Source organism: Anser cygnoides, chromosome 35 (genome assembly GCF_040182565.1).
Source record: "Anser cygnoides isolate HZ-2024a breed goose chromosome 35, Taihu_goose_T2T_genome, whole genome shotgun sequence".
NCBI lineage: Eukaryota > Metazoa > Chordata > Aves > Anseriformes > Anatidae > Anser > Anser cygnoides.
Window position 1 is genome coordinate 2,032,255 of NC_089907.1, and position 24,793 is coordinate 2,057,047.

A 24,793-nucleotide genomic window follows, 5' to 3' on the forward strand; every position below is an offset into this window, starting at 1 on the left:
CCCCGACCCCGTAACCCCCCCCGACCCCGTAACCCCCCCCGACCCCGTAACCCCCCCCGACCCCGTAACCCCCCCCCGACCCCGTAACCCCCCCGACCCCCTAACCCCCCCGACCCCGTAACCCCCCCCCCCGACCCCGTAACCCCCCCCGACCCCAAACCCACCCCCGACCCCGTAACCCCCCCGACCCCGTAACCCCCCCGACCCCGTAACCCCCCGACCCCGTAACCCCCCCGACCCCGTAACCCCCCCGACCCCATAAACCCCCCCGACCCCAAACCCACCCCCCGACCCCGTAACCCCCCCGACCCCGTAACCCCCCCCCGACCCCGTAACCCCCCCGACCCCAAAACCCCCCCGACCCCGCCCCCCCCCCGACCCCCGTAACCCCCGACCCAAGCCCCCCCCCGACCCCGGCCCCCCCGACCCCCGTAACCCCCCCCCGACCCCATGACCCCTCGGCCCCCCGTACCCCCGCCCCCCCCGACCCGTGGCCCCCCCCCCTTTTACCCTTCTTGCCGTCGGGGCCCAGCGGCTGCCGGTACTCCAGCACCGGTTTGGGGGTCCAGGCTTTCGGGGGGGCGAGGGGGCTGCAAAACCAGTAAAGACCAATATAAACCAGTAAAGACCAATATAAACCAGTAAAAACCAGTATAAACCAGTAACACCCCCAGCAATGAGCCCCCCGTCCCGGTGTTCCCCCTACGTGGTCCCAAATCTCTCCTGAGCCTCCCGGTGCCCCCCCCCCAGTTCCTCCCAGTTGCTCCCAGTTGCTCCCAGTGCCCCCCAGTTCCCTCCCAGTGCCCCCCAGTTCATCCCAGTTACCCCCCAGCTCCTCCCAGTTGCTCCCGGTGCCCTCCCAGTTCATCCCAGTGCCCCCCACCTCCTCCCAGTCTCCCTCAGTGCCCCCCAGTTCATCCCAGTTCCCCCCCAGCTCCTCCCAGTTGCTCCCAGTGCCCTCCCAGTTCCTCCCAGTGCCCCCCAGTTCATCCCAATGCCACCCCCAGTTCCTCGCAGTCGCTCCCAGTGCCCTTCCAGTTCCTCCCAGTTGACCCCAGTGCCCCCCCAGCTCCTCCCAGTTCATCCCAGTGCCCCCCCAACTCCTCCCAGTCAGCCCCAAGCCCTTCTCCCAGTTGTCTGCGCCCCCCCAGTACCTCCCAGTTGCTCCCAGTCTACTCCCAGTGCCCCCAGTCCATGCTCAGCCCCTCCCCAGTGTCCCCCGTTCCCCTCCCAGTTACTCCCAGTCCCTCCCAGCACCCCCGAGCCCCTTCCCAGTAGCTCCCCATCCCCTCCCAGTGCCCCCCAGTCCCCCCCAATCCCCTCCCAGTTGCTCCCAGTCCCTCCCAGTCCCCCTAATCCTCTCCTAGTGCCCTCCAGCCCACCCCAGACCCCTCCCAGTTGCTCCCAGTGCCCCCAGTCCCCCCAAAGCCTCCCAGTCGCTCCCGGGCCCCTCCCAGTTGCTCCCGGGCCCCTCCCAGTGTCCCCCAGGCCCCTCCCAGTTGCTCCCAGGCCCCTCCCAGTGTCCCCCAGGCCCCTCCCAGTGTCCCCCAGGCCCCTCCCAGTGCACCCCAGGCCCCTCCCAGTGCACCCCAGGTCCCTCTCAATCCCCTCCCAGCGCCCCCAATCCCCTCCCCTTCCCTCCCAGTTGCTCCCAGTCCCCTCCCAGTGCCCCCATTCCCCCCCAATCCCTCCCAGTCCCCTCCCAATTGCTCCCAGCTCCCTCCCAGTAGCCCCCCCAGACCTTCCCAATCCCCTCCCAATGCCCCCCAGTCCCCCCCAATCCCTCCCAGTCCCCCCCCCCCAGTGCCCCCCAGTTGCTCCCAGTCCCCTCCCAGTAGCCCCTAGCCCCCTCCCAGTAGCCCCCAATCCCTCCCAGCGCCCACCAACGCCCCCAACCCCCTCCCAGTCCCCCCCAGTCCCTCCCAGTGCCCACCCAGCGCCCCCCAAACCCCCTCCCAGTCCCCCCCAATCCCTCCCAGTCCCTCCCAGTCCCCTCCCAGTGCCCCCCAGTCCCCTCCCAGAAGCCCCCAGTCCCTCCCAGTGCCCACCCAGCGCCCCCCAACCCCCTCCCAGTCCCTCCCAGTCCCCTCCCAGTGCCCCCCAGCCCCCCCCACCTGCTCCCCGCCGCCCCCCATCGCCTCCCGCTCCCTCCGCAGCCGCCGCCGCTCCTCCTTGTGGTGCCGGGCGCGGAGCCGGGCCTGCTCCGGACCGGGACCGGAACCGGGACCGGAACCGGGACCGGAACCGGGACCGGAACCGGGAACCGGAACCGGAACCGGGACCGGAACCGGGACCGGGGGGCCGGGCGGCAGCACCGGGCCCGGCTCCCCCGGGCCACCCGCAGGGCCCGGGGCACCATGGGCGCCGCCATGATGGGGGCTGCCGGAAGCCGCCCCCCCGCACGTGACCGGAAACCGCGATCACGTGACCCCGGCCGCCTGCACGCTCCTCCACTGGAGGAGCTGAGGGGGCGTGGCTTCGGTGGAGGGGGCGTGGCCCGGCGCGAGGCGAGGCGGGAAATCGGGGGGCGTGGCCAGGGGGCGTGGCCTCGCCGCTCGGCCGGGGGGAGCGCGCGCGCGGTGAGGAGCGGGGAGGGGAGGGGGGAGCGGGGAAGGGGGGGGGCAATAAGGGGGGGTCTGGGGGCATCAAGGGGGGCTGGGGGCATCAAGGGGGGCTGGGGGGGTATTAAGGGGGGGCTGGGGTTACAGGGGGAGGGCCCTGGGGGGCAGCTGAGGCGCTGGGGGAGGGGAATTGGGGGGTGGGGGGCATTTGGGGGCTTAAGGGGGTATTAAAGGGGGCTGGGGGCAATAAGGGGGGTCTTGGGGCAATAAGGGGGACTGGGGGTAATAAGGGGGCTGGGGCAATAGGGGAGGGCCCTGGGGGGCATCTGAGGCGCTGGGGGGGGAATGGGGGGGAATGGGGGGGGGTTATGGGGGCAATAAGGGGGGTCTTGGGGCAGTAAGGGGGGGTCTTGGGGCAATAATGGGGGGTCTTAGGGCAATAAGGGGGGTCTGGGGGCAATAAGGGGGGTCTGGGGGCAATAAGGGGGGCTGGGGTAATAGGGGGAGGGCCCTGGGGGGGCATTTGAGGCACCGGGGGGGGGAATGGGGGGTTGGGGGACTTTATAGGGGCAATAAGGGGGGGGCTGGGGCAATAAGGGGGGTCTCGGGGCAATAGGGGGGGTCTTGGGGCAATAAGGGGGGGTTAGGGCAATAAGGGGGGCTGGGGCAATAAGGGGGGCTGGGGGATGCTCGGGGGGCTCAGCCCCCCGCTGACACTCCTCCCCATCTCCCCCCAGGTCACCCCATTTTTTTGGGGGGGGGGGTTTCCCCGAGGAGCGTGTGTAGGGGGGGGGGGGTGAGGATGGAGGCGCCCCCGGCTGCAGCGGGGGCAGCTGCAGTGCAAGAACCTGCACGAGTTCCTGCGGGGGCTCAGCCCCCGTGCTCGACCGCCTCTACGGGCACCCCGCCACCTGCCTGGCCGTCTTCCGGTGAGCCCCCGACGCCCCCCCCCCCAAAAAAAAAAAATCCCCCCCCCTAAAATCCCCTCACTCCCAAAAAAATCCCCATTTTTTCCCCCAAATCCCCCCTTTTCCCCCCCACAAAATCCCCCCTTTCCCCCTAGAGGTTTGGGGGTGGGTTTTTTTTTTAGGGGGGGGTCCGGGGGTCCGTGTGCCCCCCCCTGACCCGCTGGGTGGGGGGGGGGTCCCCAGGGAGCTGCCGGGGCTGGCGCAGACGGGGGTGATGCGGATGCTGTTCGTGGAGCAGCCCCTGCCCCAGGCGGCCGTCGCCCTCTGGGTCAAGAAGGAGCACAGCAAGTGGGTGGGGGGGGGGCACGGGGGGGGGGATTTGGGGGTTGGGGGGGGTTGGGGGGCCCTGGGGGGGGGATTTGGGGGGTTTGGGGGGGGGGGTTAGGGAGGCCCTGGGGGGGGATTTGGGGGGCTTGGGGGGGGCTGGGGGGATTTGGGGGTTTGGGGCGGGGTTTGAGGGCCCTGGAGGGGGATTTGGGGGATCTAAGGGGGTTATTGGGGGGCTGGGGGGGATTTGGGGGGCCCCGGGGGGGTTTTTGGGGGGTTTGGGGTGGGGTTGGGCGCCCTGGGGGGATTTGGGGGTCTAAGGGGGTTATTGGGGGGGCTTGGGGGGGCAAAAAGTCATTTGGGGGGGATGGGGGGGATTGGGGGGATTGGGGGGATTTGGGGGGTTAGGGGGCCCTGGGGGGGATTTGGGGGGTCTAAAGGGGTTACTGGGGGGATTTGGGGGGCTTGGGGGGGGGGTTGGAGGGCCCTGGGGGGGGATTTGGGGGGTTTGGGGGGGGGGGTTGGGGGGGCTGGGGGGGGTTGGGGGCCCCGGGGGGGGATTTGGGGGGTTTGGGGGGGTTAGGGGGCCCTGGGGGGATTTGGGGGCCTAAGGGGGTTATTGGGGGGCTTGGGGGGGCAAAAAGTCATTTGGGGGGGATGGGGGGATTGGGGGGGGATTTGGGGGGTTAGGGGCCCTGGGGGGATTTGGGGGTTTGGGGGGGGGGGGTTAGGGGGGCCCTGGGGGGGGATTTGGGGGGTTTTGGGGGGGCTGGGGGGGGGGTTGGGGGCCCTGGGGGGGATTTGGGGGGTTTGAGGGGGGTTAGGGGGCCCTGGGGGGATTTGGGGGTCTAAGGGGGTTATTGGGGGGCTTGGGGGGGCCAAGAAGTCATTTGGGGGGGCTGGGGGGATTTGGGGGGCCCTGGGGGGGGGGGTTGGGGGGTTTGGGGGGGGGGGTTGGAGGGCCCTAGGGGGGGATTTGGGGGTCTGAGGGGGGTTATTAGGGGGATTTGGGGGGCTTGGGGGGGGCATTTGGGGGGATTGGGGGGGCAAGAAGTTATTTGGGGGGGGGCTGGGGGGATTTGGGGGGGCGTTGGGGGCCCATGGGGGGGCATTTGGGGGGACCTGGGGGGTTTGAGGGGGGCTGGGGGGCGTTGGGGGGATTTGGGGGGATTGGGGGGTCCCATGGACTTGGAGGGGAACCTTTATTTGGGGGGGGGCTCCCGGTGGTGACGGGGGGGGTTTTTTTGGGGTGCCCCCCCCCAGGGAGCAGGAGGCCAACCGGGAGGTGCTGCTGGCGCTGCGCCTGTGGCACCCCCACACCCTGCCGGGGGGCTGCCGGGGGTCACCCTGCACCCCGCCTTCCGCCACAACCTGCGGGTGGCCCTGCTGGGGGGTGAGTTGGGGGGGGGGGGGGGCAATTGGGGGGGGCTGGGGGGGCAATTGGGGGGCTGCGGGGGGGGATAAGGGGGGGTTTGGGGGCGGTAAGGGGGGTTTTGGGGGGGGGGTTTGGGGGGATAAGGGGGGGCTAGGGGGGGATGGGGGGTAAGAAAGGGGTCATGGGGGGGTAATGGGGGGGTAATGGGGGTGGGGGGGCAATAAGGGGGGGGCGGGGGGGCAAGTGGGGGGGTTGGGGGGGGATAAGGGGGGTTTGGGGGCGGTAAGGGGGGGTTTGGGGGTTTGGGGGATAAGGGGGGCTAGGGGGGGATGGGTGGGTAAGAAAGGGGTCGTGGGGGGGCCATGGGGGGGGTAATGGGGGTGGGGGGGCAATAAAGGGGGGCGGAGGGGGCAATTGGGGGGGTTGGGGGGGGATAAGGGGGGGTTTGGGGGCAGTAAGGGGGCATTTGGGGAGGGTTTAGGGGGCTGGGGGGGTAAGAAAGGGGTCATGGGGGGGCCACAGGGGGGTAATGGGGGTGGGGGGGCAATTGGGGGGGTTGTGGGGGGCAATTAAGGAGTGGGGGGTAATAGGGGGGTTTGGGGGGCAATTGGGGGGGTTAGGGGGGATAAGGGGGGTTCGGGGGGGTTAAGGGGGTAAGAAAAGGGTCATGGGGGGGCCATGGGGGGTAATGGGGGTGGGGGGGCATAAGGGGGGCTGGGGGGGACAATTGGGGGAGCTGGGGGGTTACAGGGGCAGAAGGGGTAATAAGGGGGGGGCTAAGGGGGGTATTTAGGGGGCTCGGGGCAATAGCGGGGGGGTTTGGGGGGCAATTGGGGGGGGGGCTACACGATGTAATAGGGCTCGATGGGGGGGACCCCATAAAACAGCGCTGACGGAGGGGGAACTCATGAAGGGGGGGCAGATTCGGAGTGGGGGGCACGGGGGGGTCTCCCCTTGCCCCCCCCCAATTTTTTTTGGGGGGGGGTCGCAGGGGGCGGCCTGGTGGGACGCCGGCAGCCAGCTGGGGCCCGACAAGCACGCGCGCGCCGTGCCCGCCCTGGACAAATACGCCGAGGAACGGTGGGAGGTACCCGGGGGGTCCCCGGGGGGGGGGGGGGGTCCCGGGGGGGGGTCCCGGGGGGCTCATGGGGCCGCGCCCCCCCCAGGTGATCCTGCATTTCATGGTGGGGTCGCCCAGCGCCGCCGTCAGCCAGGACCTGGCCCAGCTGCTGGTGCAGGCGGGGCTGATGAAGAGGTAAAAATGGGGGGGGGGGGGGGGGTTATGGGGGGGGGGGGATTTTGGGGGGCTGGGGGGGGGTTGGGGGGGGGATTGGGGGGGGATTGGGGGGGGGGGGGTTACAGGGGGGTTGGGGGGATTTAGGGGGGGGGGGTTACAGGGGGTTTGGGGGCTTTGGGGAGCCCCAAGGGGGGGGGAGTTTTGGGGGCTGGGGAGGGCATTTTTGGGGTGGGGGGGGGATTTTGGGGGGGTTGGGGGGATTTTGGGGGTGTTTGGGGGGAATTGGGGGGTTACAGGGGGTTTGGGGGGTTTACAGGGGGTTTGGGGGCTTTGGGGAGCCCCAAGGGGGAGTTTTTGGGGGCGGGGGGGGCATTTTTGGGTGCTGGGGGGGGGTTGGGGGGGATTTGGGGGTTTCGGGGGGGGGGTTACAGGGGGTTTGGGGGGGTTTGGGGGGGGGGTTTGGGGGGGGGGATTTGGGGGGGGTTGGGGGCTTTGGTGAGCCCCAGGGGGGATTTTTGGGTTGGAGGGGGCACTTTTGGGGGGGGGGGGGGTTGGGGGCTGCGGGGGGGGTATTGGGGTTTTAGGGGAATATTGGGGTCCCAGGAGGGAATTTTTTTGGGGGGGGGGGCATTGGGGTTTTAGTAGGATTTTGGGGTCCTGGTGGGATTTGGGGCCTCGTGCATCCCAAAAACGGCTCCCCACAGCCCCCGAAAGATGGGGGGGGCACCGGGGGGGGGTTCCCCGATACGGGGGGGTCCCCCCCAATTTTTGGGGTCCCCCCCAATTTTTGGGGTCCCGCAGCGAGGGGGGGAGGCGCCGTGCATCACCTCAGCGGGCTTCCAGTTCCTGCTCCTCGACACCCCCGCGCAGCTCTGGTACTTCGTCCTGCAGTACCTGCGGGGCGCCGAGGTGAGGGGGGCCCCCCGGACCCTAAAAGCCCCCCCCCCCTTTATGTGGGACCCCCCTTTATTGTGGGACCCCCCCTTTTTATGGGACCCCCCCCCAAAAAGGCGCGCGGGATGGACCTGGTGGAGATCCTGGCCTTCCTCTTCCAGCTCAGCTTCTCCACGCTGGGCAAGGTGGGGGCTGGGGGGGGGTTGGGGTTTTGGGGGGGATTTGGGGTTTGGGGGGGGATTGGGGTTTTGGGGGGGGGGGGTTTGGGGTTTGGGGGGGGATTTGGGGTTTTGGGGGGGATTGGGGGGGATTTGGGGTTGGTTGGGGGGGATTTGGGGGGGATTTGGGGGGGAAATGGGGGGAATTGGGGTTATTGGGGGGAAATGGGGGGGAATTGGGGTTATTGGGGGGGTTTGGGGGCAGATTTGGGGGAAATGGGGGTTTTGGGGGGGGGGGATTTGGGGGGGATTTGGGGTTGGTTGGGGGGATTTGGGGGGATTTGGGGGGAAATGAGGGGGATTTGGGGGGACTGGGGGGAATTAGGGTTATTGGGGGGAAATGGGGGGGGTGGGGTTATTGGGGGGGTTTGGGGGGGGATTGGGGGTTTTGGGGGGGGATTTGGGGTTTGGGGGGGATTGGGGGGATTGGGGGTTGGTTGGGGGGGATTTGGGGGAAATGGGGGTATTGGGGGGGAAATGGGGGGAATTGGCGTTATTGGGGGGTTTTGGGGGGGGATTTGGGGTTTTGGGGGGGATTTGGGGTTGGGGGGGATTTGGGGGGTTTGGGAGGGGATTTGGGGTTATTGGGGGGAAATGGGGGGGATTTGGGGGGACTGGGGGGATTTGGAGGAATTGGGGGGATTTGGGGGGACTGGGGGGGATTTTGGGGGGAAATGAGGGGGATTTGGGGGTTGGGGGGATTTGGGGGGGTTGGTGGGGATTTGGGGGGAATTGGGGTTGTTGCGGGGGAATTGGGGGGAACTGGGGGGAAGCTGGTTGGGAACTGGGGGTTGGGGGGGATCCGGGGGGAACTGGGACGGAGCTGTGGGTTACTGGGAGGTACTGGGGCAAAACTGGGAAGTTAGTGGGGAGAAACGGGGGGACTGGGGGTTACTGGGGGGAGGTGGGGGTTACTGGGGGGCTGGGGGATTAGTGGGGGAAACCGGGAGGGAACTGGGAGGGAGCAGGGGGTAACGGGGAGGGACTGGGGGGGAACTGGGGGTAACTGGGAGGAACTGGGAGTAACTGGGCGCGCGCCCCCAGGACTACTCGGTGGAGGGGATGAGCGAGTCGCTGCTCACCTTCCTGCAGCACCTGCGCGAGTTCGGGCTGGTCTTCCAGAGGAAGGTGGCGGGGGGGGGGGCAGGGGGGGGCAGGGGGGACGGGGGGGACGGGGACACCCCCGGCTGGGAACCGTCCCCGTGTCCCCACCCCCCGTCTTCGTCCGCGTCCCTCGTCCCCTTGTGTCGTTTTTGTCCCTTTCTGTCGTTTTTGTCCCCAGTTCGGTCCCCGTCTGTCCCCGTTCCCTTGTCCCCAGCCTCGTCCCCTTTTGTTTGTCCCCAGCCTTGTCCCCCCCATTTCCTTGTCCCCTTTTATTTCCTTGTCCCCATTTCCTTGTCCCCATTTCCCTGTCCCCATTTCCCTGTCCCCCCCCATTTCCGTGTCCCCATTTCCTTGTCCCCTTTTCCTTCTGTCCCCATTTCCCTGCCCCCATTTCCCCGTCCCTATTTCCCCGTCCCCAGCCTTGTCCCCTTTTATTTCCGTCCCCAACCTTGTCCCCCCCATTTCCTTGTCCCCATTTCCATGTCCCCATTTCCTTGTCCCCAACCTTGTCCCCTTTTCCTTCTGCCCCCAATCTCGACCCCATTCCTCGTCCCTATTTCCCTGTCCCCGACCTTGTCCCCATCCCTTTCCTTGCCCCCAATCCTGTCCCTATTTCCTTGTCCCCTCCATTTCCCTGTCCCTATTTGCCTGTCCCCGTCCTTGTCCCCATTTCCTTCTCCCCAACCTTGTCCCCATCCCTTTCCTTGTCCCCCCCATTTCCTTGTCCCCAACCTTGTCCCCTCCGTTTCCTTGTCCCTATTTCCCTGTCCCATCCTTGTCCCCATCCCTTTTGTTGTCCCCAATCCTGTCCCCATTTCCTTGTCCCCCCCATTTCCCCGTCCCTATTTCCCCGTCCCCATCCTTGTCCCCTTTTATTTCCATCCCTAACCTTGTCCCCCCCATTTCCTTGTCCCTATTTCCCTGTCCCCAACCGTGTCCCTATTTTCCTGTCCCAACCTTGTCCCCATCCCTTTCCTCATCCCCAGTCTTGTCCCCATTTCCTTGTCCTCTCCATTTCCCTGTCTGTATTTCCCTGTCCCCATCCCTTTACTTGTCCCTAATCTTGTCCCCATTTCCTTGTCCCCATTTCCTTGTCCCCGTCCCTTTCCTTGTCCCTATTTCCCTGTCCCCAACCTTGTCCCCATCCCTTTCCCTGTCCCCAGCCTTGTCCCCATTTATTTCCGTCCCCAGCCTTGTCCCCCCCATTTCCCTGTCCCCATTTCCCTGTCCCCATTTCCCTGTCCCCATCCTTGTCCCCTTTTATTTCTGTCCCTATTTCCTTGTCCCCCCCATTTCCTTGTCCCCATTTCCTTGTCCCCTCCATTTCCCTGTTCCTATTTCCTTGTCCCCTTTTATTTCTGTCCCCAGCCTCGTCCCCCCCATTTCCGTGTCCCTATTTCCCTGTCCCCAACCTTGTCCCCATCCCTTTCCCCGTCCCCAGCCTTGTCCCCCCCATTTCCTTGTCCCCATTTCCTTGTCCCCATCCCTTTCCCTGTCCCTATTTCCCTTTCCTCATCCTTGTCCCCCCCCATTTCCATGTCCCCATTTCCTTGTCCCCAACCTTGTCCCCTTTTATTTCTGCCCCCATTTCCCTGTCCCTATTTCCCAGTCCCCATCCTTGTCCCCTTTTATTTCCTTGTCCCCTTTTATTTCCTTGTCCCCTTTTATTTCCTTGTTGTCCCCTTTTATTTCCTTGTCGTCCCCATTTCCTTGTCCCCTTTTATCTCTGTCCCCATTTCCGTGTCCCCCCCATTTCCCTGTCCCCAACCTTGTCCCCTTTTCCTTCTGCCCCCAATCTCGCCCCCATTTCCCTGCCCCATTTCCCTGCCCCCAACCTCGCCCCCTTCCCATTTCCCCCCCGACCTCCTTTATATTCCCCCCTCCCTCTCCTTATCCCCGTCCCCGTCCCGCTAACCGCCCCCCCGTGTTTCCCCCCCCCCAGCGCAAATCCCGCCGCTTCTACCCGACCCGCCTGGCCATCGCCCTGGCCTCGGGGACATCGGGGACCCCCCGGACCCCGACACCCGCGGCTTCGTCCTCGTGGAGACCAACTACCGCATCTACGCCTACACCGGTGGGCACGGCGACCCCCCCCGACGCGTGTCACCCCCGGGGGCTTCAGACGGGACCGTGACCCCCCTCGGTGTCTCGGTGTCCCCCCCGTAGATTCGGAGCTGCAGATCGCCCTCATCGCCCTCTTCTCCGAGCTCCTCTATCGCTTCCCCAACCTGGTGGTGGCGCAGGTGACGAGGGACAGCGTGCAGGCGGCCATCGCCAACGGCATCACGGCCGACCAGGTGGGCTGGGGGGGGATTTGGGGTGGGTTTGGGGGGTCCCAGGGGGAACTGGGGGGTCTCAGGGGGGTATTGGGGTGTCCCTGGGGGGTATTGGGGTGTCCCTGGGGGTATTGGGGTGCAGGCGGCCATCGCCAACGGCATCACGGCCGACCAGGTGGGCCGGGGGGATTTGGGGGGGGGGTTCGGGGGGAATTGGGGGCTCCCAGGGGGAATTGGGGGCTCCCAGGGGGAATTGGGGGTCCCAGGTGGGAATTGGGGGGTCCCAGGTGGGAATTGGGGGGTCCCAGGGGGGAATTGGGGGGTATTGGGGTGTCCCTGGGGGTATTGGGGGGCATTGGGGTGCAGGCGGCCATCGCCAACGGGATCACGGCCGACCAGGTGGGCCGGGGGGGCCGGGGGGGGGATTTGGGGGGGTTTGGGGGGTCCCGGGGGGATTTGGGGGGTCTCAGGGGGAATTGGGGGGTATTGGGGTGTCCCTGGGGGTATTGGGGTGCTCCGAAGTATTGGGGTGCCCTCAGGAGTGGGCTGTTGGGGTGCCGGGGTGGGGGCTTTGGGGTGCCCCATAGGACTTTGGGGTGCCCCCTGGGGGTACCGGGACCCCCCCATTTATACCCCCCCCCCCAGATCATCCACTTCCTCCGCACCCGGGCGCACCCCATCATGGCCAAGCAGGTGAGCGGCGGGGGGGGGGGGGGACACGGGGGTGGGGGTCCCCCGGCGGGGGGGTGGGGTCCCCACGTCCCCTCTCCTTGGGGACCCCAACCCCACGGTGTCCCCCGCCCCCCCAGACCCCCGTGCTGCCCCCCACCATCACCGACCAGATCCGCCTCTGGGAGCTGGAGCGGGACCGGCTGCGCTTCTCCGAGGGTGAGGGGGGGGGTCCCCAAAATCCCCCCAGGGGGTCCCCAAAATCCCCAGGGTGTCCCCAACCCCTCCCCCAAGGGGATCCCCGACATCCTGGGGGTCCCCAACCCCCTCAGAGTGTCCCCAACCCCCCAGGGGGTCCCTTCTGTGCCCCCCCCCCCCTCCCCCCGGGTCCCCAAAGGGTGGTGGCTTCCCTGGGGGGTGTCCCTAAGGGGGGTGGCTCCCCAAAAGGGGGTGTCCCCAAAGTGGGGTGTCCCCAAGGGGTGGTGGCTTCCCTGGGGGGGTGTCCCCAAAGTGGGGCGGCTTCCCTGGGGGGTGTCCCCAAAGGGGGTGGCGGCTTCTTTGGGGGGTGTCCCCAAAGGGTGGTGGCTCCCCAAAAGGGGATGTCCCCAAAGTGGGGTGTCCCCAAAGGGTGGTGGCTTCCCTGGGGGGTGTCCCTAAGGGGGGGTGGTTCCCCAAAGGGGTGTCCCCAAAGTGGGGTGTCCCCAAGGGGTGGTGGCTTCCCTGGGGGTGTCCCCAAAGGGTGGTGGCTTCCTTGGGGGGTGTCCCCAAAGTGGGGTGTCCCCAAAGGGGTGGTGGCTTCCTTGGGGGGTGTCCCCAAGGGGTTGGTGGCACCTCTTGGGGGACACCCCCAAGCAGAAGCAGCCTCGCTGACCCCCCCCTCCCCGTGTTGTCCCCCCCTTCGTCCCCCAGGGGTGCTGTACAACCAGTTCCTGTCGCAGGTGGACTTCGAGGTGCTGCGGGACCACGCGCGGGCGCTGGGGGTGCTGGTCTTCGAGAACCCCGGGCGCCGCCTGATGGTGGTCACCCCCGGGGGCCACCCCGACGTCAAACGCTTCTGGAAGCGGCAGAAGCACAGCGCCTAAAGCCCCGCGTCCCTCCCTCCCCCCTCCCAAAAAAACCCAGCCCCACAAATCCCAATCCCACGTGTTTTTTTTTGTAAGGTGGGTTTTTTTTTAAGTGTAAATAAAGGAGTTTTGAGGCACCCGCTGCGGTGGGGAGGGGGGCGAATGAAGGGTGGGGGGTGGCCGCAGGGAGGGGGAAACAAAGCTCCCGCACCGCAGGCCCCAGATCCCAGTTCTCCCAGTATCCACCTCTGGATCCCGGTCCCCCCAGTAGCCGGTTTCTGGACCCCAGTCTCCCATCAAAAGCTTTTAATTATTTAAAAAAAACAAACGATCAAAAAAAAAACAATAAATCTTAACGTTTCTTCGCCCTTAAGGGCTCAAGCGGCAGAGCAGGTGAGGTCAAAAGGTCCCCTTAACCTGAAATATTAAGATTTTAAAATTAAAAAGGAAGGAAGCGCGCACGCGCTTATCGTCAGGGATAGGTTTTGGGGGAAAAAACGCGAGTTTAGGACAAAACCCGCCGCCGGTGGCGGCGGCGCCCCACGGACGGAGCCGCCTCCCGCAGCTCCGACCCCGATCGCGGCCGCTCCGCATCTGGGGGCGCCGCCGCCGCCGCCCCCTTTATATAGGGCGGGGCCGGACGCGGCCGAGTCAGCCGCGCCGCGGGCTTCAATCAGGTCCGACCGCGCCCCTTGCACGCACGGGGCCGCGCGGCCGCGGTTCTCAACCAGGTCCGCTCCCAGCCGGCCCGGCCGAGGGGAGGGGAGGAGCCCCTGCCCCTGCCCCCAAGAAGAGGGGAAAAGAGGCGAAAAAGACGTTCTTAGGATCTGCAACGCCTGCCTGTGAAGATTCAGGAGATATAATGCATAAGAAATAATACATAAGAAATATAAGATTCAGGAGTTATAATATATAAGAAATAATACATAAGAAATAATAAGATTCAAGAGATAGAATATATAAGAAATACTAAGATTCAAGAGATATATAAGAAATCATATATAAGAAATATAAGATTCAAGAGATATATAAGAAATAATAAGATTCAAGAGATAGATAAGAAATCATAAGATTCAAGAGATAGATAAGAAATCGTATATAAGAAATATAAGATTCAAGAGATATAATATATAAGAAATAATATGTAAGAAATATAAGATTCAAGAGTTATATAAGAAATAATACATAAGAAATAATAAGATTCAAGAGATATATAAGAAATATAAGAAATACAAGATTCAAGAGATACAATATATAAGAAATAATATATAAGAAATAATAAGATTCAAGAGACGTAATATATAGGAAATATAAGATTCAAGAGATATATATGAGATAATATATAAGAAATATAAGATTCAAGAGTTATAATATATAAGAAATAATACGTAAGAAATAATAAGATTCAAGAGATATATAAGAATTATAAGAAATACAAGATTCAAGAGATATAATATATAAGAAATAATAAGATTCAAGAGATATATAAGAAATAATACATAAGAAATAATAAGATTCAAGAGATATATAAGAAATAATGCCCTCAATGCCCTTTAAAACTTGCTCAGCCCTCGAGTGCTCAGGCAATTAGACCCGGGGGGGGGCTAATTATCATGGAATATCTTAAAATTGAAGGGATCTTAAAAAAATCCAGTTCTAACTTGCCTACCACGAGGTAGACAAAGACTTCAACGAAATGCTTATTTTTGGGGGGGGCAGAAAAAGGGGTTTTCAGTGAATAAAAACCGCCGCAGGAGCGATCCCGGTCCCCCCCGGCACATCCTTCCGTCTCCCAGTCCCCCCAGTAAGCGGCTCCGGATCCCAGTCCCCCTGAGGAGATAAAAGAGGCGACCCCGGCGGCTTCTCCCCGCCGCCGGATCCGCAGCAGGGACAGGACGAGACCCCTGGCGAAACCTTCCCCGAAAGGCCCCGGGGGACGCGCGAGAGGCATCTGGACAATGCCTCGTTGAGATAATTCCGCGTTTCTGGAGCTCTGAACCTCATCAGGTGCAGGGCTGGGGGGGGGGAGGAGGAAGGGAACAGAGCTCGGATCCCAGTCTCCAGATCCCAGTCCTCCCAGTATCCCCACCACCAGTCGCTGCCCGTGTCCCAGTCCCTCCAGTACCCGGCCTCTGCATCCCAGCGCTCCCAGTCCTCCTCTACACCCAAAACCTCACCCGTAACCCCCCCTTGACCCCCCTTTCCTGTAAAAATGGGGAAAAAAAAAGGCAAAAAAATTTGGACAACTCTAGCTCTCACCATCGCCACCCCAAAAGCACCGGTTCCCAAACCTTCATCAACTCCTAATTGGCCTGAGTAAGATAAAATCGGCCTCCCTGCGAGGTTTTTTTTTTTCCACGCAGAAGCTGCCTTCGGGTCCTCCAGAAATAAATTTGGGGTCCCCGTCCCCCATCGAACGCCCCCCCGTAAATCCCCGTTAAGTTTCGGGGAGGCTCCGGCAGCCGGAATGCGGCACCCCCAAAAGCTCCCGCACCCTCAACAGTTTAATTGCGTTTAAAGAAGAAACAGGCAAAGAGATCTTTTTTTTTTTTTCGTTAGGAGTTATAAAAAAATAAATGCGTTTTTAACCCCTTGGAGGGAAAAAAATTGAAATTTTACCCCCCCCGTACCCCCGTTTTATCCCGTTTTTCCTTTTTCTGCCCGTTTTATCCCGTTCCCCGCCCTGCCCCCCCCTTTCTGCAGCTCCAGAGCACCCAATTATCCCATCCCCCCCCCCCCAATTCCCCCCCCCCCCCCCCCAGGCCCTTGCAGAGGGAGATCTGAAGGGCGTCTGCTGCCAGCACCCCGGGGGGGGCCAGGCAGGGCGGTGAATCAGCGGCGCCCGGGTGGTGCTCAGCCTGCGCCGGGCTCGGAGCAGGCGGCTGCGGCACCCGGCTGGGCAGGTGGGGACCCCCCCAGTACTGGGGAGGGAACTGGGACCAGTATGGGAGGGAACTGGGAGCGGTATGGGAGGGCTTGGGGAACTGGGAGTGGGGCACGGGGGTGCTGGGACCAGTTTTGGGGGTGCTGGGACCGGTATGGGAGGGCTTGGGGGAACTAGGGCAGGGGGTGAGGGACCAGTTTGGGAACTGGGACGGTATGGGAGGGCCCCAGGGGGCTGGGAGAGGCAGGGACCAGGGGGTGCTGGGGACCAGTATTTGGGGGAAGGGAAGGGCACTGGGACCAGTTTGGAGGGAACTGGGAGCGGGTATGGGAGGGAACTGGGACCAGTATGGGAGGGAACTGGGACCGGTATGGGAGGGCCCGAGGGGGCTGGGAGTGGGGCATGGGGGGTGCTGGGACCAGTTTTGGGGTGCTGGGAGCAATACAGGAGGGCTTGGGTGGAACTGGGAGAAGGGCAGGGGGTGCTGGGACCAGTTTGGAGGGAACTGGGACCTGGGAGGGTATGGGAGGGCTTGGGGGAACTAGTGGGGCACGGGGGTGCTGGGACCAGTTTGGGGGGAGGAGCCCCAGGGGGACTGGGAGCAAGGCAGGGGGGTGCTGGGACCAGTTTTGGAGGTGCTGGGACCAGTATGGGAAGGGCTATGGGGGAACGGGGGCTGGGAGCGGGGCAGGGGGTGCTGGGACCAGTTTGGGGTGAACTGGGACCAGTATGGGAGGGCTTGGGGGACTGGGAGAAGGGCAGGGGGGTGCTGGGACCAGTTTGGAGGGAACTGGGACCAGTATGGGAGGGAACTGGGAGCGGTATGGGAGGGCTTGGGGGAACTGGAGTGGGGCAGGGGGGTGCTGGGACCAGTTTTGGGGTGCTGGGAGCAATATAGGAGGGCCTGCGTGGGACTGGGAGAAGGGCAGGGGGTGCTGGGACCAGTTTGGAGGGAACTGGGACCAGTTTGGAGGGAACTGGGACCAGTATGGGAGGGAACTGGGACCGGTATGGGACGGGCAAGGGGGAACTGGGAGCGGGGGCAGGGGGGGTGCTGGGACCAGTATGGGAGGGACCTTGGGGGAACAATGGGGAGGGCAAGGGGTGACTGGGACCAGTTTGGGGGAACTGGGACCAGTATGGGAGGGCCTGGGTGGAACTGGAGCAGGGCAGGGGTTGCTGGGACCAGTTTGGGGGGGAGCTGGGACCACTATGGGAGGGAACTGGGGCGGTATGGGGGGGCTTGGGGGACTGGCAGTGGCACAGGGGGGTGCTGGGACCAGTTTGGGGGGGTGCTGGGACCAGTTTGAGGGTTGATGGAACCAATATGGGAGGGCCTGGGAGGGTCTGGGACCAGTTTGGGGGGAACTGGGACCAGTATGGGAGGGAACTGGGACCAGTATGGGAGGGTCTGGGGGGGGGGGGGGCTGGGAGCAGGGCAGGGGGTGCTGGGACCAATTTGGGGGGTGCTGGGACCAGTTTGGAGGGAACTGGGACCAGTTTGGGGGACGCTGGGAGCGATTCAGCCTGGGCAGGGTGCTGGGACCAGTTTGGGGTGCATACTGGGACCAGTCTGGGGTGCATACTGGGACCAGTTTGGGGTGCTGGGGGGGGTCTCGTTGCAGGCACCTTGGCGCTGCGGGGCCATGGGGCAGAGGCAGGCGGCTGCGGCCCCCCCGGCCCCCATCGGTGGGTCGGTGACGGGGGGACTGGGAGGGACTGGGAGGGACTGGGAGGGACTGGGGGGGGGGGGGGGACAGCGGGGACTGGGGGGGGACAGAGGGGACAAGGGGGGGGGTAACGGGGGGGGGGATGAAGGGCATGGGGGGGGCAGAATGGGGACAGGGAAGGGGGGGGGGAAGGGGGGGTGGGGGGGGGGGCTGGACCCAAAATTAATGGGGGTGGGGGGGGACATGGGGGGGACACGGGGGGGACATGGGGGGGACATGGGGGGGACACGGGGGGGACACGGGGGGGGACAAGGGGGGGACACGGGGGGGACACGGGGGGGACACGGGGGGGACATGGGGGGGGACATGGGGGGACATGGGGGGACCACGGGGGGGGTCACAGGGAAATGGGGGGGGGCAGTGATGGGGGGGGGGACATGGGGTGCTGGCTCATGGGGGGGGGGGCGAAAATGGGGGGCACCTGGCGCTGACACCTGCAATCCCCCTGTCCCCGTGTCCCCCCCCCCCCCCCCAAAAAATGTCCCCAAGTGTCCCCAGTGCCCCCGGCGCCCCCCCCGGAGGAGGCGTCCCCCCTGGAGCAGGGGCTGCACGCCGTGGTGGGCACCTTCTACCGGTACGCGGGGGCGCCGGGGGGGGGCGGCGAGCCCAGCCTGGACCCCCGCGCCTTCCAGGGGCTGCTGCGCCGCGAGCTGGGCCACCAGCTGAGCGTGAGTGGCCACCGAGGGACCCCCCCCCCCCGCCCCCGGCCACCCCCCGGACCCCCGGCCCCGGGGTCCCCAGGGGGGGCCTCGACATGTCCCCAAGTCCCCACGTCCCCGGTCCCGTGGCCCCATGGCCCCAGGGGGGGCCCCAGGGTGTCCCCCCCCCAAGTGTCCCCGTGTCCCCAGCCACCCCCCACACGTCCCATGTCCCCAAGTGTCCCCATGTCCCCAGCCCCCCTCCCAAGTGTCCCCGTGTCCCCAGGGGGCCCCCCCAAGTGTCCCCCATGTCCCCAGCCCCACACGTCCCCATGACCCCGTGTCCCCATGTCCCACTCCCGCGTGTCCCCATGTCCCCAGGGCGCCCCTCCAAGTGTCCCCACGTCCCCCATGTCCCACTCCCGCGTGTCCCCACGTTCCCCCCCCCCCGCAGGACACGGGGCACCCCGAGGCGGTGGCCGCCATCTTCGCGCTGCTGGACGCCAACGGGGACCGGCGCATCTCCTTCGCCGAGTACTGGCAGCTGGTGGCCTGGCTGTGCCACGTCCTGCGGCACCGGCACTACGGCGCCGCCGCCCCCCCGGGGCCCCCCCTGCCCCCCCGACGGCGACCCCGCTGCTTGGGGGCTCGGGGCGGAGCAATAAAGAGACCCCCCCCCCCGAGGGGGGCGTGCAGCGGGACCAGCGCATGGGGGGGGGTTGCCCGGAGAAGTTACGGGGTCCCGTCATTGGAGATGGCCAAGGTTGGGTTGGATGGGGCTTTGGGTGTGGGAGGAGATGAAATTGGGGGTGTTCCATCACTGGAGATGGTCAAAGTTGGGTTGGACGGGCTTTGGGTGTGGGAGGAGATGAAATTGGGGACGTCCCATCATTGGAGATGCTCAAAGTTGGGTTGGATGAGGCATGGGACGAGACGAAATTGGGGATGTCCTGTCATTGGAGGTGGCCAAAGTTGGGTTCTACGGGGTTGGGTGCTGGAGAAGATGAAATTGGGGACGTCCCGTCATTGGAGATGGCCAAGGTTGGGGGAGGAAGATGAAATTGGGGACGTCCCGTCATTGGAGATGCTCAAAGTTGGGTTGGATGAGGCTTTGGGTGTGGGACAAGATGAAATTGGGGATGTCCTGTCATTGGAGGTGGCCAAAGTTGGGTTCTATGGGGCTTTGGGTGCTGGAGAAGATGAAATTGGGGACGTGCCCCGTCATTGGAGATGGCCAAGGTTGGGTTGGACGGGGCTTTGGGTGTTGGTGAAGATGAAATTGGGGACGTCCCGTCATTGGAGATGCTCAAAGTTGGGTTGGATGAGGCTTTGGGTGTGGGACAAGACGAAATTGGGGATGTCCCGTCATTGGAGGTGGCCAAAGTTGGGTTCTCCGGGGCTTTGGGTGCTGGAGAAGATGAAATTGGGGATGTCCCATCACTGGAGATCACCAAAGTTGGGTTGGACGGGGTTTTGGGTGTGGGAGAGTACGAAACTGGGGATGTTCCGTCATTGGAGTTGACTGAGGTTGGGTTGGATGGGGTTTTGGGTGTGGGAGATGATGAAACTGGGGACGTCCCATCACTGGAGATGCTCAAAGTTGGGTTGGATGGGTTTTTTTGGGTGTGGGACAAGACAAAATTGGGGATGTCCCGTCACTGGAGTTGACTGAGGTTGGGTTGGATGAAGCTTTGGGTGCTGGAGAAGACGAAATTGGGGCTGTCCCGTCATTGGAGATGGCCAAGGTTGGGTTCTACGGGGTTTTGGGTGCTGGAGAAGACAAAATTGGGGATGTCCCATCATTGGAGATGACCAAAGTTGGGTTGGACGGGGTTTGGGGTCTTGGAGAAGATGAAATTGGGGGCCGTTCCGTCACTGGAGTTGACCGAGGTCGGGTTGGACGGGGTCTTGGGTGCTGGAGAAGACAAAATTGGGGCCGTTCCATCCTGGTGTCGCGGCTGGAGCCGGAGGGGGAGCTGGGGGGGCCGGAGCCCAGCGACTCCAAGGAGTGGGAGACCCTCGGGGTGGCCCCCGCGGGTGACGTGTCCCCGTTGTCCCCCCTCCCCTAATTTCTCTTCGTTCCTCTGACTGTCCCCATTCTCTCCCCGTTCCCCGTTTTGGCTTCGTTTTCCCAATTTCCCCCGTTTTCTCCCCGTTCCCCTGTTTTCTCCTCTTTCTCCCCATTTCCTCCCCCATTCCCCGTTTTGGCTTCGTTTTCCCAGTTCTGAACCCTGTGGGGCAGGCCCCTATGGGACAGGACCCTATAGGGCAGACCCTATGGGACAGGACCCCATGGGCAGGACCCTATGGGGCTGAACCCTATGGGACAGGACCCTATAGGGCAGGACCCTATGGGACAGGACCCCACAGGGCAGGACCCTATGGGGCTGAACCCTATGGGGCAGGACCCTATGGGGAAAGACCCTATAGTGTCCCCACGGGACAGGACCCTATGGGGCAGAACCCTATGGGGCAGTCCCCTATGGGGCAGGACCCTATGAGGCAGTGTCCCTATGGAACATGACCCTATGGGGCAGGACCCTATGGGGCAGAACCCTATGGGGCAGTGTCCCCATGGGACAGGACCTTTTGGGGCAGGCCCCTATGGGACAGGACCCTATGGGGCAGAACCCTATGGAGCAGTGTCCCCATGGGACAGGACCTTTTGGGGCTGGACCCTATGGGGCAGAACCCCATGGGGCAGGCCCCTATGGGGCAGGACCCTATAGGGCAGGACCCTATGGGGCAGTGTCCCCATGGGACAGGACCCTATAGGGCAGAACCCTATGGGACAGGACCCTATGGGGGAAAGACCCTATGGGGCAGTGTCCCCACGGGACAGGACCCTATGGGGCTGAACCCTATGGGGCAGGACCCTATGGGGAAAGACCCTATGGGGCAGTGTCCCCACAGGACAGGACCCTATGGGGCAGGACCCTATGGGACAGGACCCTATGGGGGAAAGACCCTATGGGGCAGTGTCCCCATGGGACAGGACCCTATGGGACAGGACCCTATAGGGCAGAGCCCTATGGGACAGGACCCCATGGGGCAGGACCCTACGGGGCAGGACCCTATAGGGCAGGACCCTATGGGGCAGTGTCCCTATGGAACATGACCCTATGGGGCAGAACCCTATGGGACAAGACCCCATGGGACAGGACCCTATGGGGCTGAACCCTATGGGGCAGGACCCTATGGGGGAAAGACCCTATGGGGCAGTGTCCCCATGGGACAGGACCCTATGGGGCAGCCCCCCCACGTGTCCCCCAGCCCCCCCCCCCCCCCCCCATGCACCGGGCTCGCTGCAAGCCCCCCTCGGGGGGGGGGGGGGGGGGTCTCTTTATTGCTCCGCCCCGAGCCCCCCAGCAGCGGGGTCGCCGTCGGGGGGCAGGGGGGGCCCCCGGGGGGGCGGCGGCGCCGTAGTGCCGGTGCCGCAGGACGTGGCACAGCCAGGCCACCAGCTGCCAGTACTCGGCGAAGGAGATGCGCCGGTCCCCGTTGGCGTCCAGCAGTGCGAAGATGGCGGCCACCGCCTCGGGGTGCCCCGTGTCCTGCGGGGGGGGGACGTGGGGACACGTGGGAGTGGGACGTGGGGACGTGGGGACACTTGGAGGGGCGCCCTGGGGACACGGGGACACGCGGGAGTGGGACATGGGGACACGGGGGTCATGGGGACTTGTGGGGCTGGGGGACACGGGGACACTTGGGGGGGGCACCCTGGGGACACGGGGACACTTGGAGGGGTGGCATGGGGACACGGGGACATGGGGACTTGTGGGGCTGGGGACACGGGGACACTTGGGGGGGTGGCATGGGGACATGGGGACATGGGGACGTGTGGGGCTGGGGACACGGGGACACATGGAGGGGCACCCTGGGGACATGGGGACACGCGGGAGTGGGACATGGGGACACGGGGTCATGGGGACGTGTGGGGCTGGGGACACGGGGACACTTGGGGGGGCCCCCTGGGGACACGGGGGACGCTTGGAGGGGTGGCATGGGGACATGGGGACATGGGGACGTGTGGGGCTGGGGACACGGGGACACTTGGGGGGGCCCCCTGGAGACACGGGGACACTTGGAGGGACATGGGATGTGTGGGGCTGGGGACACGGGGACACTTGGGGGGGCCCCCTGGGGACACGGGGACACTTGGAGGGGTGGCATGGGGACATGGGGACATGGGGACGTGTGGGGCTGGGGACACGGGGACACGTGGAGGGGCACCCTGGGGACGTGGGGACACGCGGGAGTGGGACATGGGGACACGGGGTCATGGGGACGTGTGGGGCTGGGGACATGGGGACACTTGGGGGGGCCCCCCTGGGGACACGGGTACACGTGGAGGGGTGGCATGGGGACATGGGGACATGGGACGTGTGGGGCTGGGGGACACGGGGACACTTGGGGGGGCCCCCTGGGGCCATGGGGACACTTGGAGGGACATGGGATGTGTGGGGCTGGGGACATGGGGGACACTTGGGGGCCCCCCCTGGGGCCATGGGGCCACGGGACCGGGGACGTGGGGACTTGGGGACATGTCGAGGCCCCCCCTGGGACCCCGGGGCCGGGGGGGTCCGGGGGGTGGCCAGGGCCGGGGGGGGGGTCCCTCGGTGGCCACTCACGCTCAGCTGGTGGCCCAGCTCGCGGCGCAGCAGCCCCTGGAAGGCGCGGGGGTCCAGGCTGGGCTCGCCGCCCCCCCCCGGCGCCCCCGCGTACCGGTAGAAGGTGCCCACCACGGCGTGCAGCCCCCGCTCCAGGGGGGACGCCTCCTCCGGGGGGGGCGCCGGGGGCACTGGGGACACTTGGGGACATTGGGGGGGGGGGGGGGGGGGACATGGGGACAGGGGGACACGGAGGGGTGGGCATGATCCCGATGTCCCCGTGACCCCATAATCCCATGCCCATGCCCCCCCACGTCCCCATGTCCCCCCATGTCCCCATGCCCCCAGTATCCCCAGTGTCCCCCCATGTCCCCAATGTCCCATGTCCCCATGTCCCCATATCTCCATGCCCCCAGTAGCCCCGGTAGCCCCAGTATCCCCATGTCCCCATATCTCCATGCCCCCAGTAGCCCCAGTAGCCCCCCCCATGTCCCCATATCTCCATGCCCCCAGTAGCCCCCCCAGTATCCCCATGTCCCCATATCTCCATGCCCCCAGTAGCCCCAGTAGCCCCAGTAGCCCCATGTCCCCATATCTCCATGCCCCCAGTAGCCCCAGTAGCCCCAGTATCCCCATGTCCCCATATCTCCATGCCCCCAGTAGCCCCAGTAGCCCCAGTATCCCCATGTCTCCGTATCTCCATGCCCCCAGTATCCCCCCCATGTCCCCAGTATCTCCATTTCCCCATGTCCCCATGTCCCCAGTGTCCCCAGTGCCCCCACTACCCCAGTATCCCCAGTACCCCCACTGCTCCCAGTGTCCCCAGCATACCCAGTACCCCCAGTACCCCCAGTGTCCCCATATCTCCACGTCCCCATGTCCCCAGTACCCCCAGTACCCCCAGTATCCCCAGTGCCCCCAGTACCCCCAGTATTCCCAGTATCCCAATGTCCCCTATGCCCCCAGTGCCCCCCAGTATCCCCAGTGCCCCCAGTGCTCCCAGTAACCCCAGTATTCCCAGTATCCCAATGTCCCCTATACCCCCAGTGCCCCCAGTACCCCCAGTACCCCCCAGTGCCCCCAGTACCCCCAGTATTCCCAGTATCCCAATGTCCCCTATACCCCCAGTGCCCCCAGTGCCCCCAGTGCCCCCAGTGCTCCCAGTATCCCCAGTACCGCTGGGCTCCAGGGACTTTTCCGCCCCCTGGCTCTGCCCCATGGCCCCCGGCCGCCCTAACGAGGCGCTGCTGTAACGAGAGACCCCATTACCGGCCTCGTCGCCCCAGTGCTCCCAGTTCCCCCCCCCAGTTCCCCCAGCGCCCTCCCAGTGCTCCCAGTGCCCTCCCAGTGCTCACCAGGCCTCTCCCAAGGGCACCCCGGGGACATTTCGGGGCCACGTGGCCCCGGCTATTCCCGGCCACCGTCCCCTCCCCGGGGCGACACCGGACACCCGGCCGCCTCGCAGCACTCTCGGCCCCAAAACCGCCCCAATTCGCCCCAAGAAGCCCCGGCCGGGGACGCCCAGCCGTGAATTTTTGGGGCAAATTCCGGAGGTTTTCGCTCCGACAGCAGCAAAGCCCCGGGGTGCGCTGAGCAGCAACCCCGGGATTATCGCAACCCTTTTCCCCCCCCAAAAATTGCCCATTTCCACGCTTTTTTTTTTTTTTTCCCCTTAATTTCCACCCCCCGCTGCCGTTTTTTGGCCTCGTTTTTCCCCAAAATCCACGCTTTTCAACCCAAACACCTCCGCGCCCTCCCAGCCGCCCTACAAGGGGGTGCAATGGGGGGGGGGCAGCCCTCCTGGGGGGGGACACCCCTCTCCGCCCCCTTTTCCTGCTTTTTTTCCCCCCATTTCTTTCGGAGCAACCTCCTGGGGGGGGGGGGGGGGAGGGGGAGGAAACCCCCCCAAAAACCGCTGCCCCCCCCCCCCCCCGGCACCGCGCAGCCGCCCCCGCCGGAAACTCGAGGCCGCGAACGGGCGCCGAAGGCTCCGGAAACGGCGCTGGGGGGACGGGGCCCCCCTGGGAAAAAGGGGGGGCCCCGAGGAGGGGGGGGGGGGGGCAGCAGGATGGGACAGCGTGGGTGTGAGGTGGGGGGGGGGGGGGGCGTTGGGTCCTTGCAGATTTGCGTCAGGTCCTTGCAGATCCGCGCTGCATCCTTGCAGGCGACGCATCCTTGCAGCTGTGCATTGCACCTTTGCAGATGTGCATCGGGCCTTTGCAAATCCCCGTTGCATCCTTGCAAATCCCCCCCTTGCAAACCCTGCAAATCCTCGTTGCAACCTTGCAAATCCCCCTT

The 24,793-nt window shown here is 65.0% G+C and overlaps 2 protein-coding genes and 1 long non-coding RNA gene across 4 annotated transcripts; 2 read left to right on the plus strand and 1 right to left on the minus strand.

The window, feature by feature from the left end:
• The first annotated feature begins 2,357 nt into the window (after nucleotides 1-2,357).
• On the plus strand, nucleotides 2,358-12,770 carry GTF2H4 (general transcription factor IIH subunit 4). The gene is given in 17 exon segments (XM_066986613.1): nucleotides 2,358-2,512; nucleotides 3,370-3,438; nucleotides 3,440-3,490; nucleotides 3,713-3,817; nucleotides 5,060-5,127; nucleotides 5,130-5,190; nucleotides 6,162-6,258; nucleotides 6,370-6,426; nucleotides 7,210-7,317; nucleotides 7,419-7,487; nucleotides 8,565-8,648; nucleotides 10,567-10,630; nucleotides 10,633-10,698; nucleotides 10,791-10,921; nucleotides 11,546-11,593; nucleotides 11,710-11,788; nucleotides 12,479-12,770. Coding segments are annotated over 17 exon segments (1,485 nt in total). The 3' UTR covers nucleotides 12,652-12,770.
• A 4,950-nt stretch (nucleotides 12,771-17,720) lies between these two features.
• LOC136788393 (uncharacterized) lies at nucleotides 17,721-18,583 on the plus strand. The gene is made up of 2 exons (XR_010827188.1): nucleotides 17,721-17,915; nucleotides 18,340-18,583. It is a non-coding gene; the product is annotated as an uncharacterized lncRNA (long non-coding RNA).
• A 2,529-nt stretch (nucleotides 18,584-21,112) lies between these two features.
• LOC136788370 (protein S100-A9-like) lies at nucleotides 21,113-23,951 on the minus strand. 2 transcript variants are annotated; one of them, XM_066986836.1, is made up of 4 exons: nucleotides 23,851-23,951; nucleotides 23,672-23,742; nucleotides 22,517-22,695; nucleotides 21,113-21,439 (listed from the first exon to the last, which is right to left on the minus strand). In XM_066986836.1, exons 2-4 carry the CDS (start codon nucleotides 23,712-23,714, stop codon nucleotides 21,128-21,130), a joined length of 534 nt encoding a protein of 177 aa, XP_066842937.1. In that variant the 5' UTR covers nucleotides 23,715-23,742; nucleotides 23,851-23,951; the 3' UTR covers nucleotides 21,113-21,127. The 2 variants fall into 2 exon arrangements, with proteins under 2 accessions (XP_066842937.1, XP_066842938.1); XM_066986837.1 differs by having other exon boundaries at nucleotides 23,672-23,739; nucleotides 23,851-23,915.
• Between the last annotated feature and the right edge of the window lie 842 nt (nucleotides 23,952-24,793).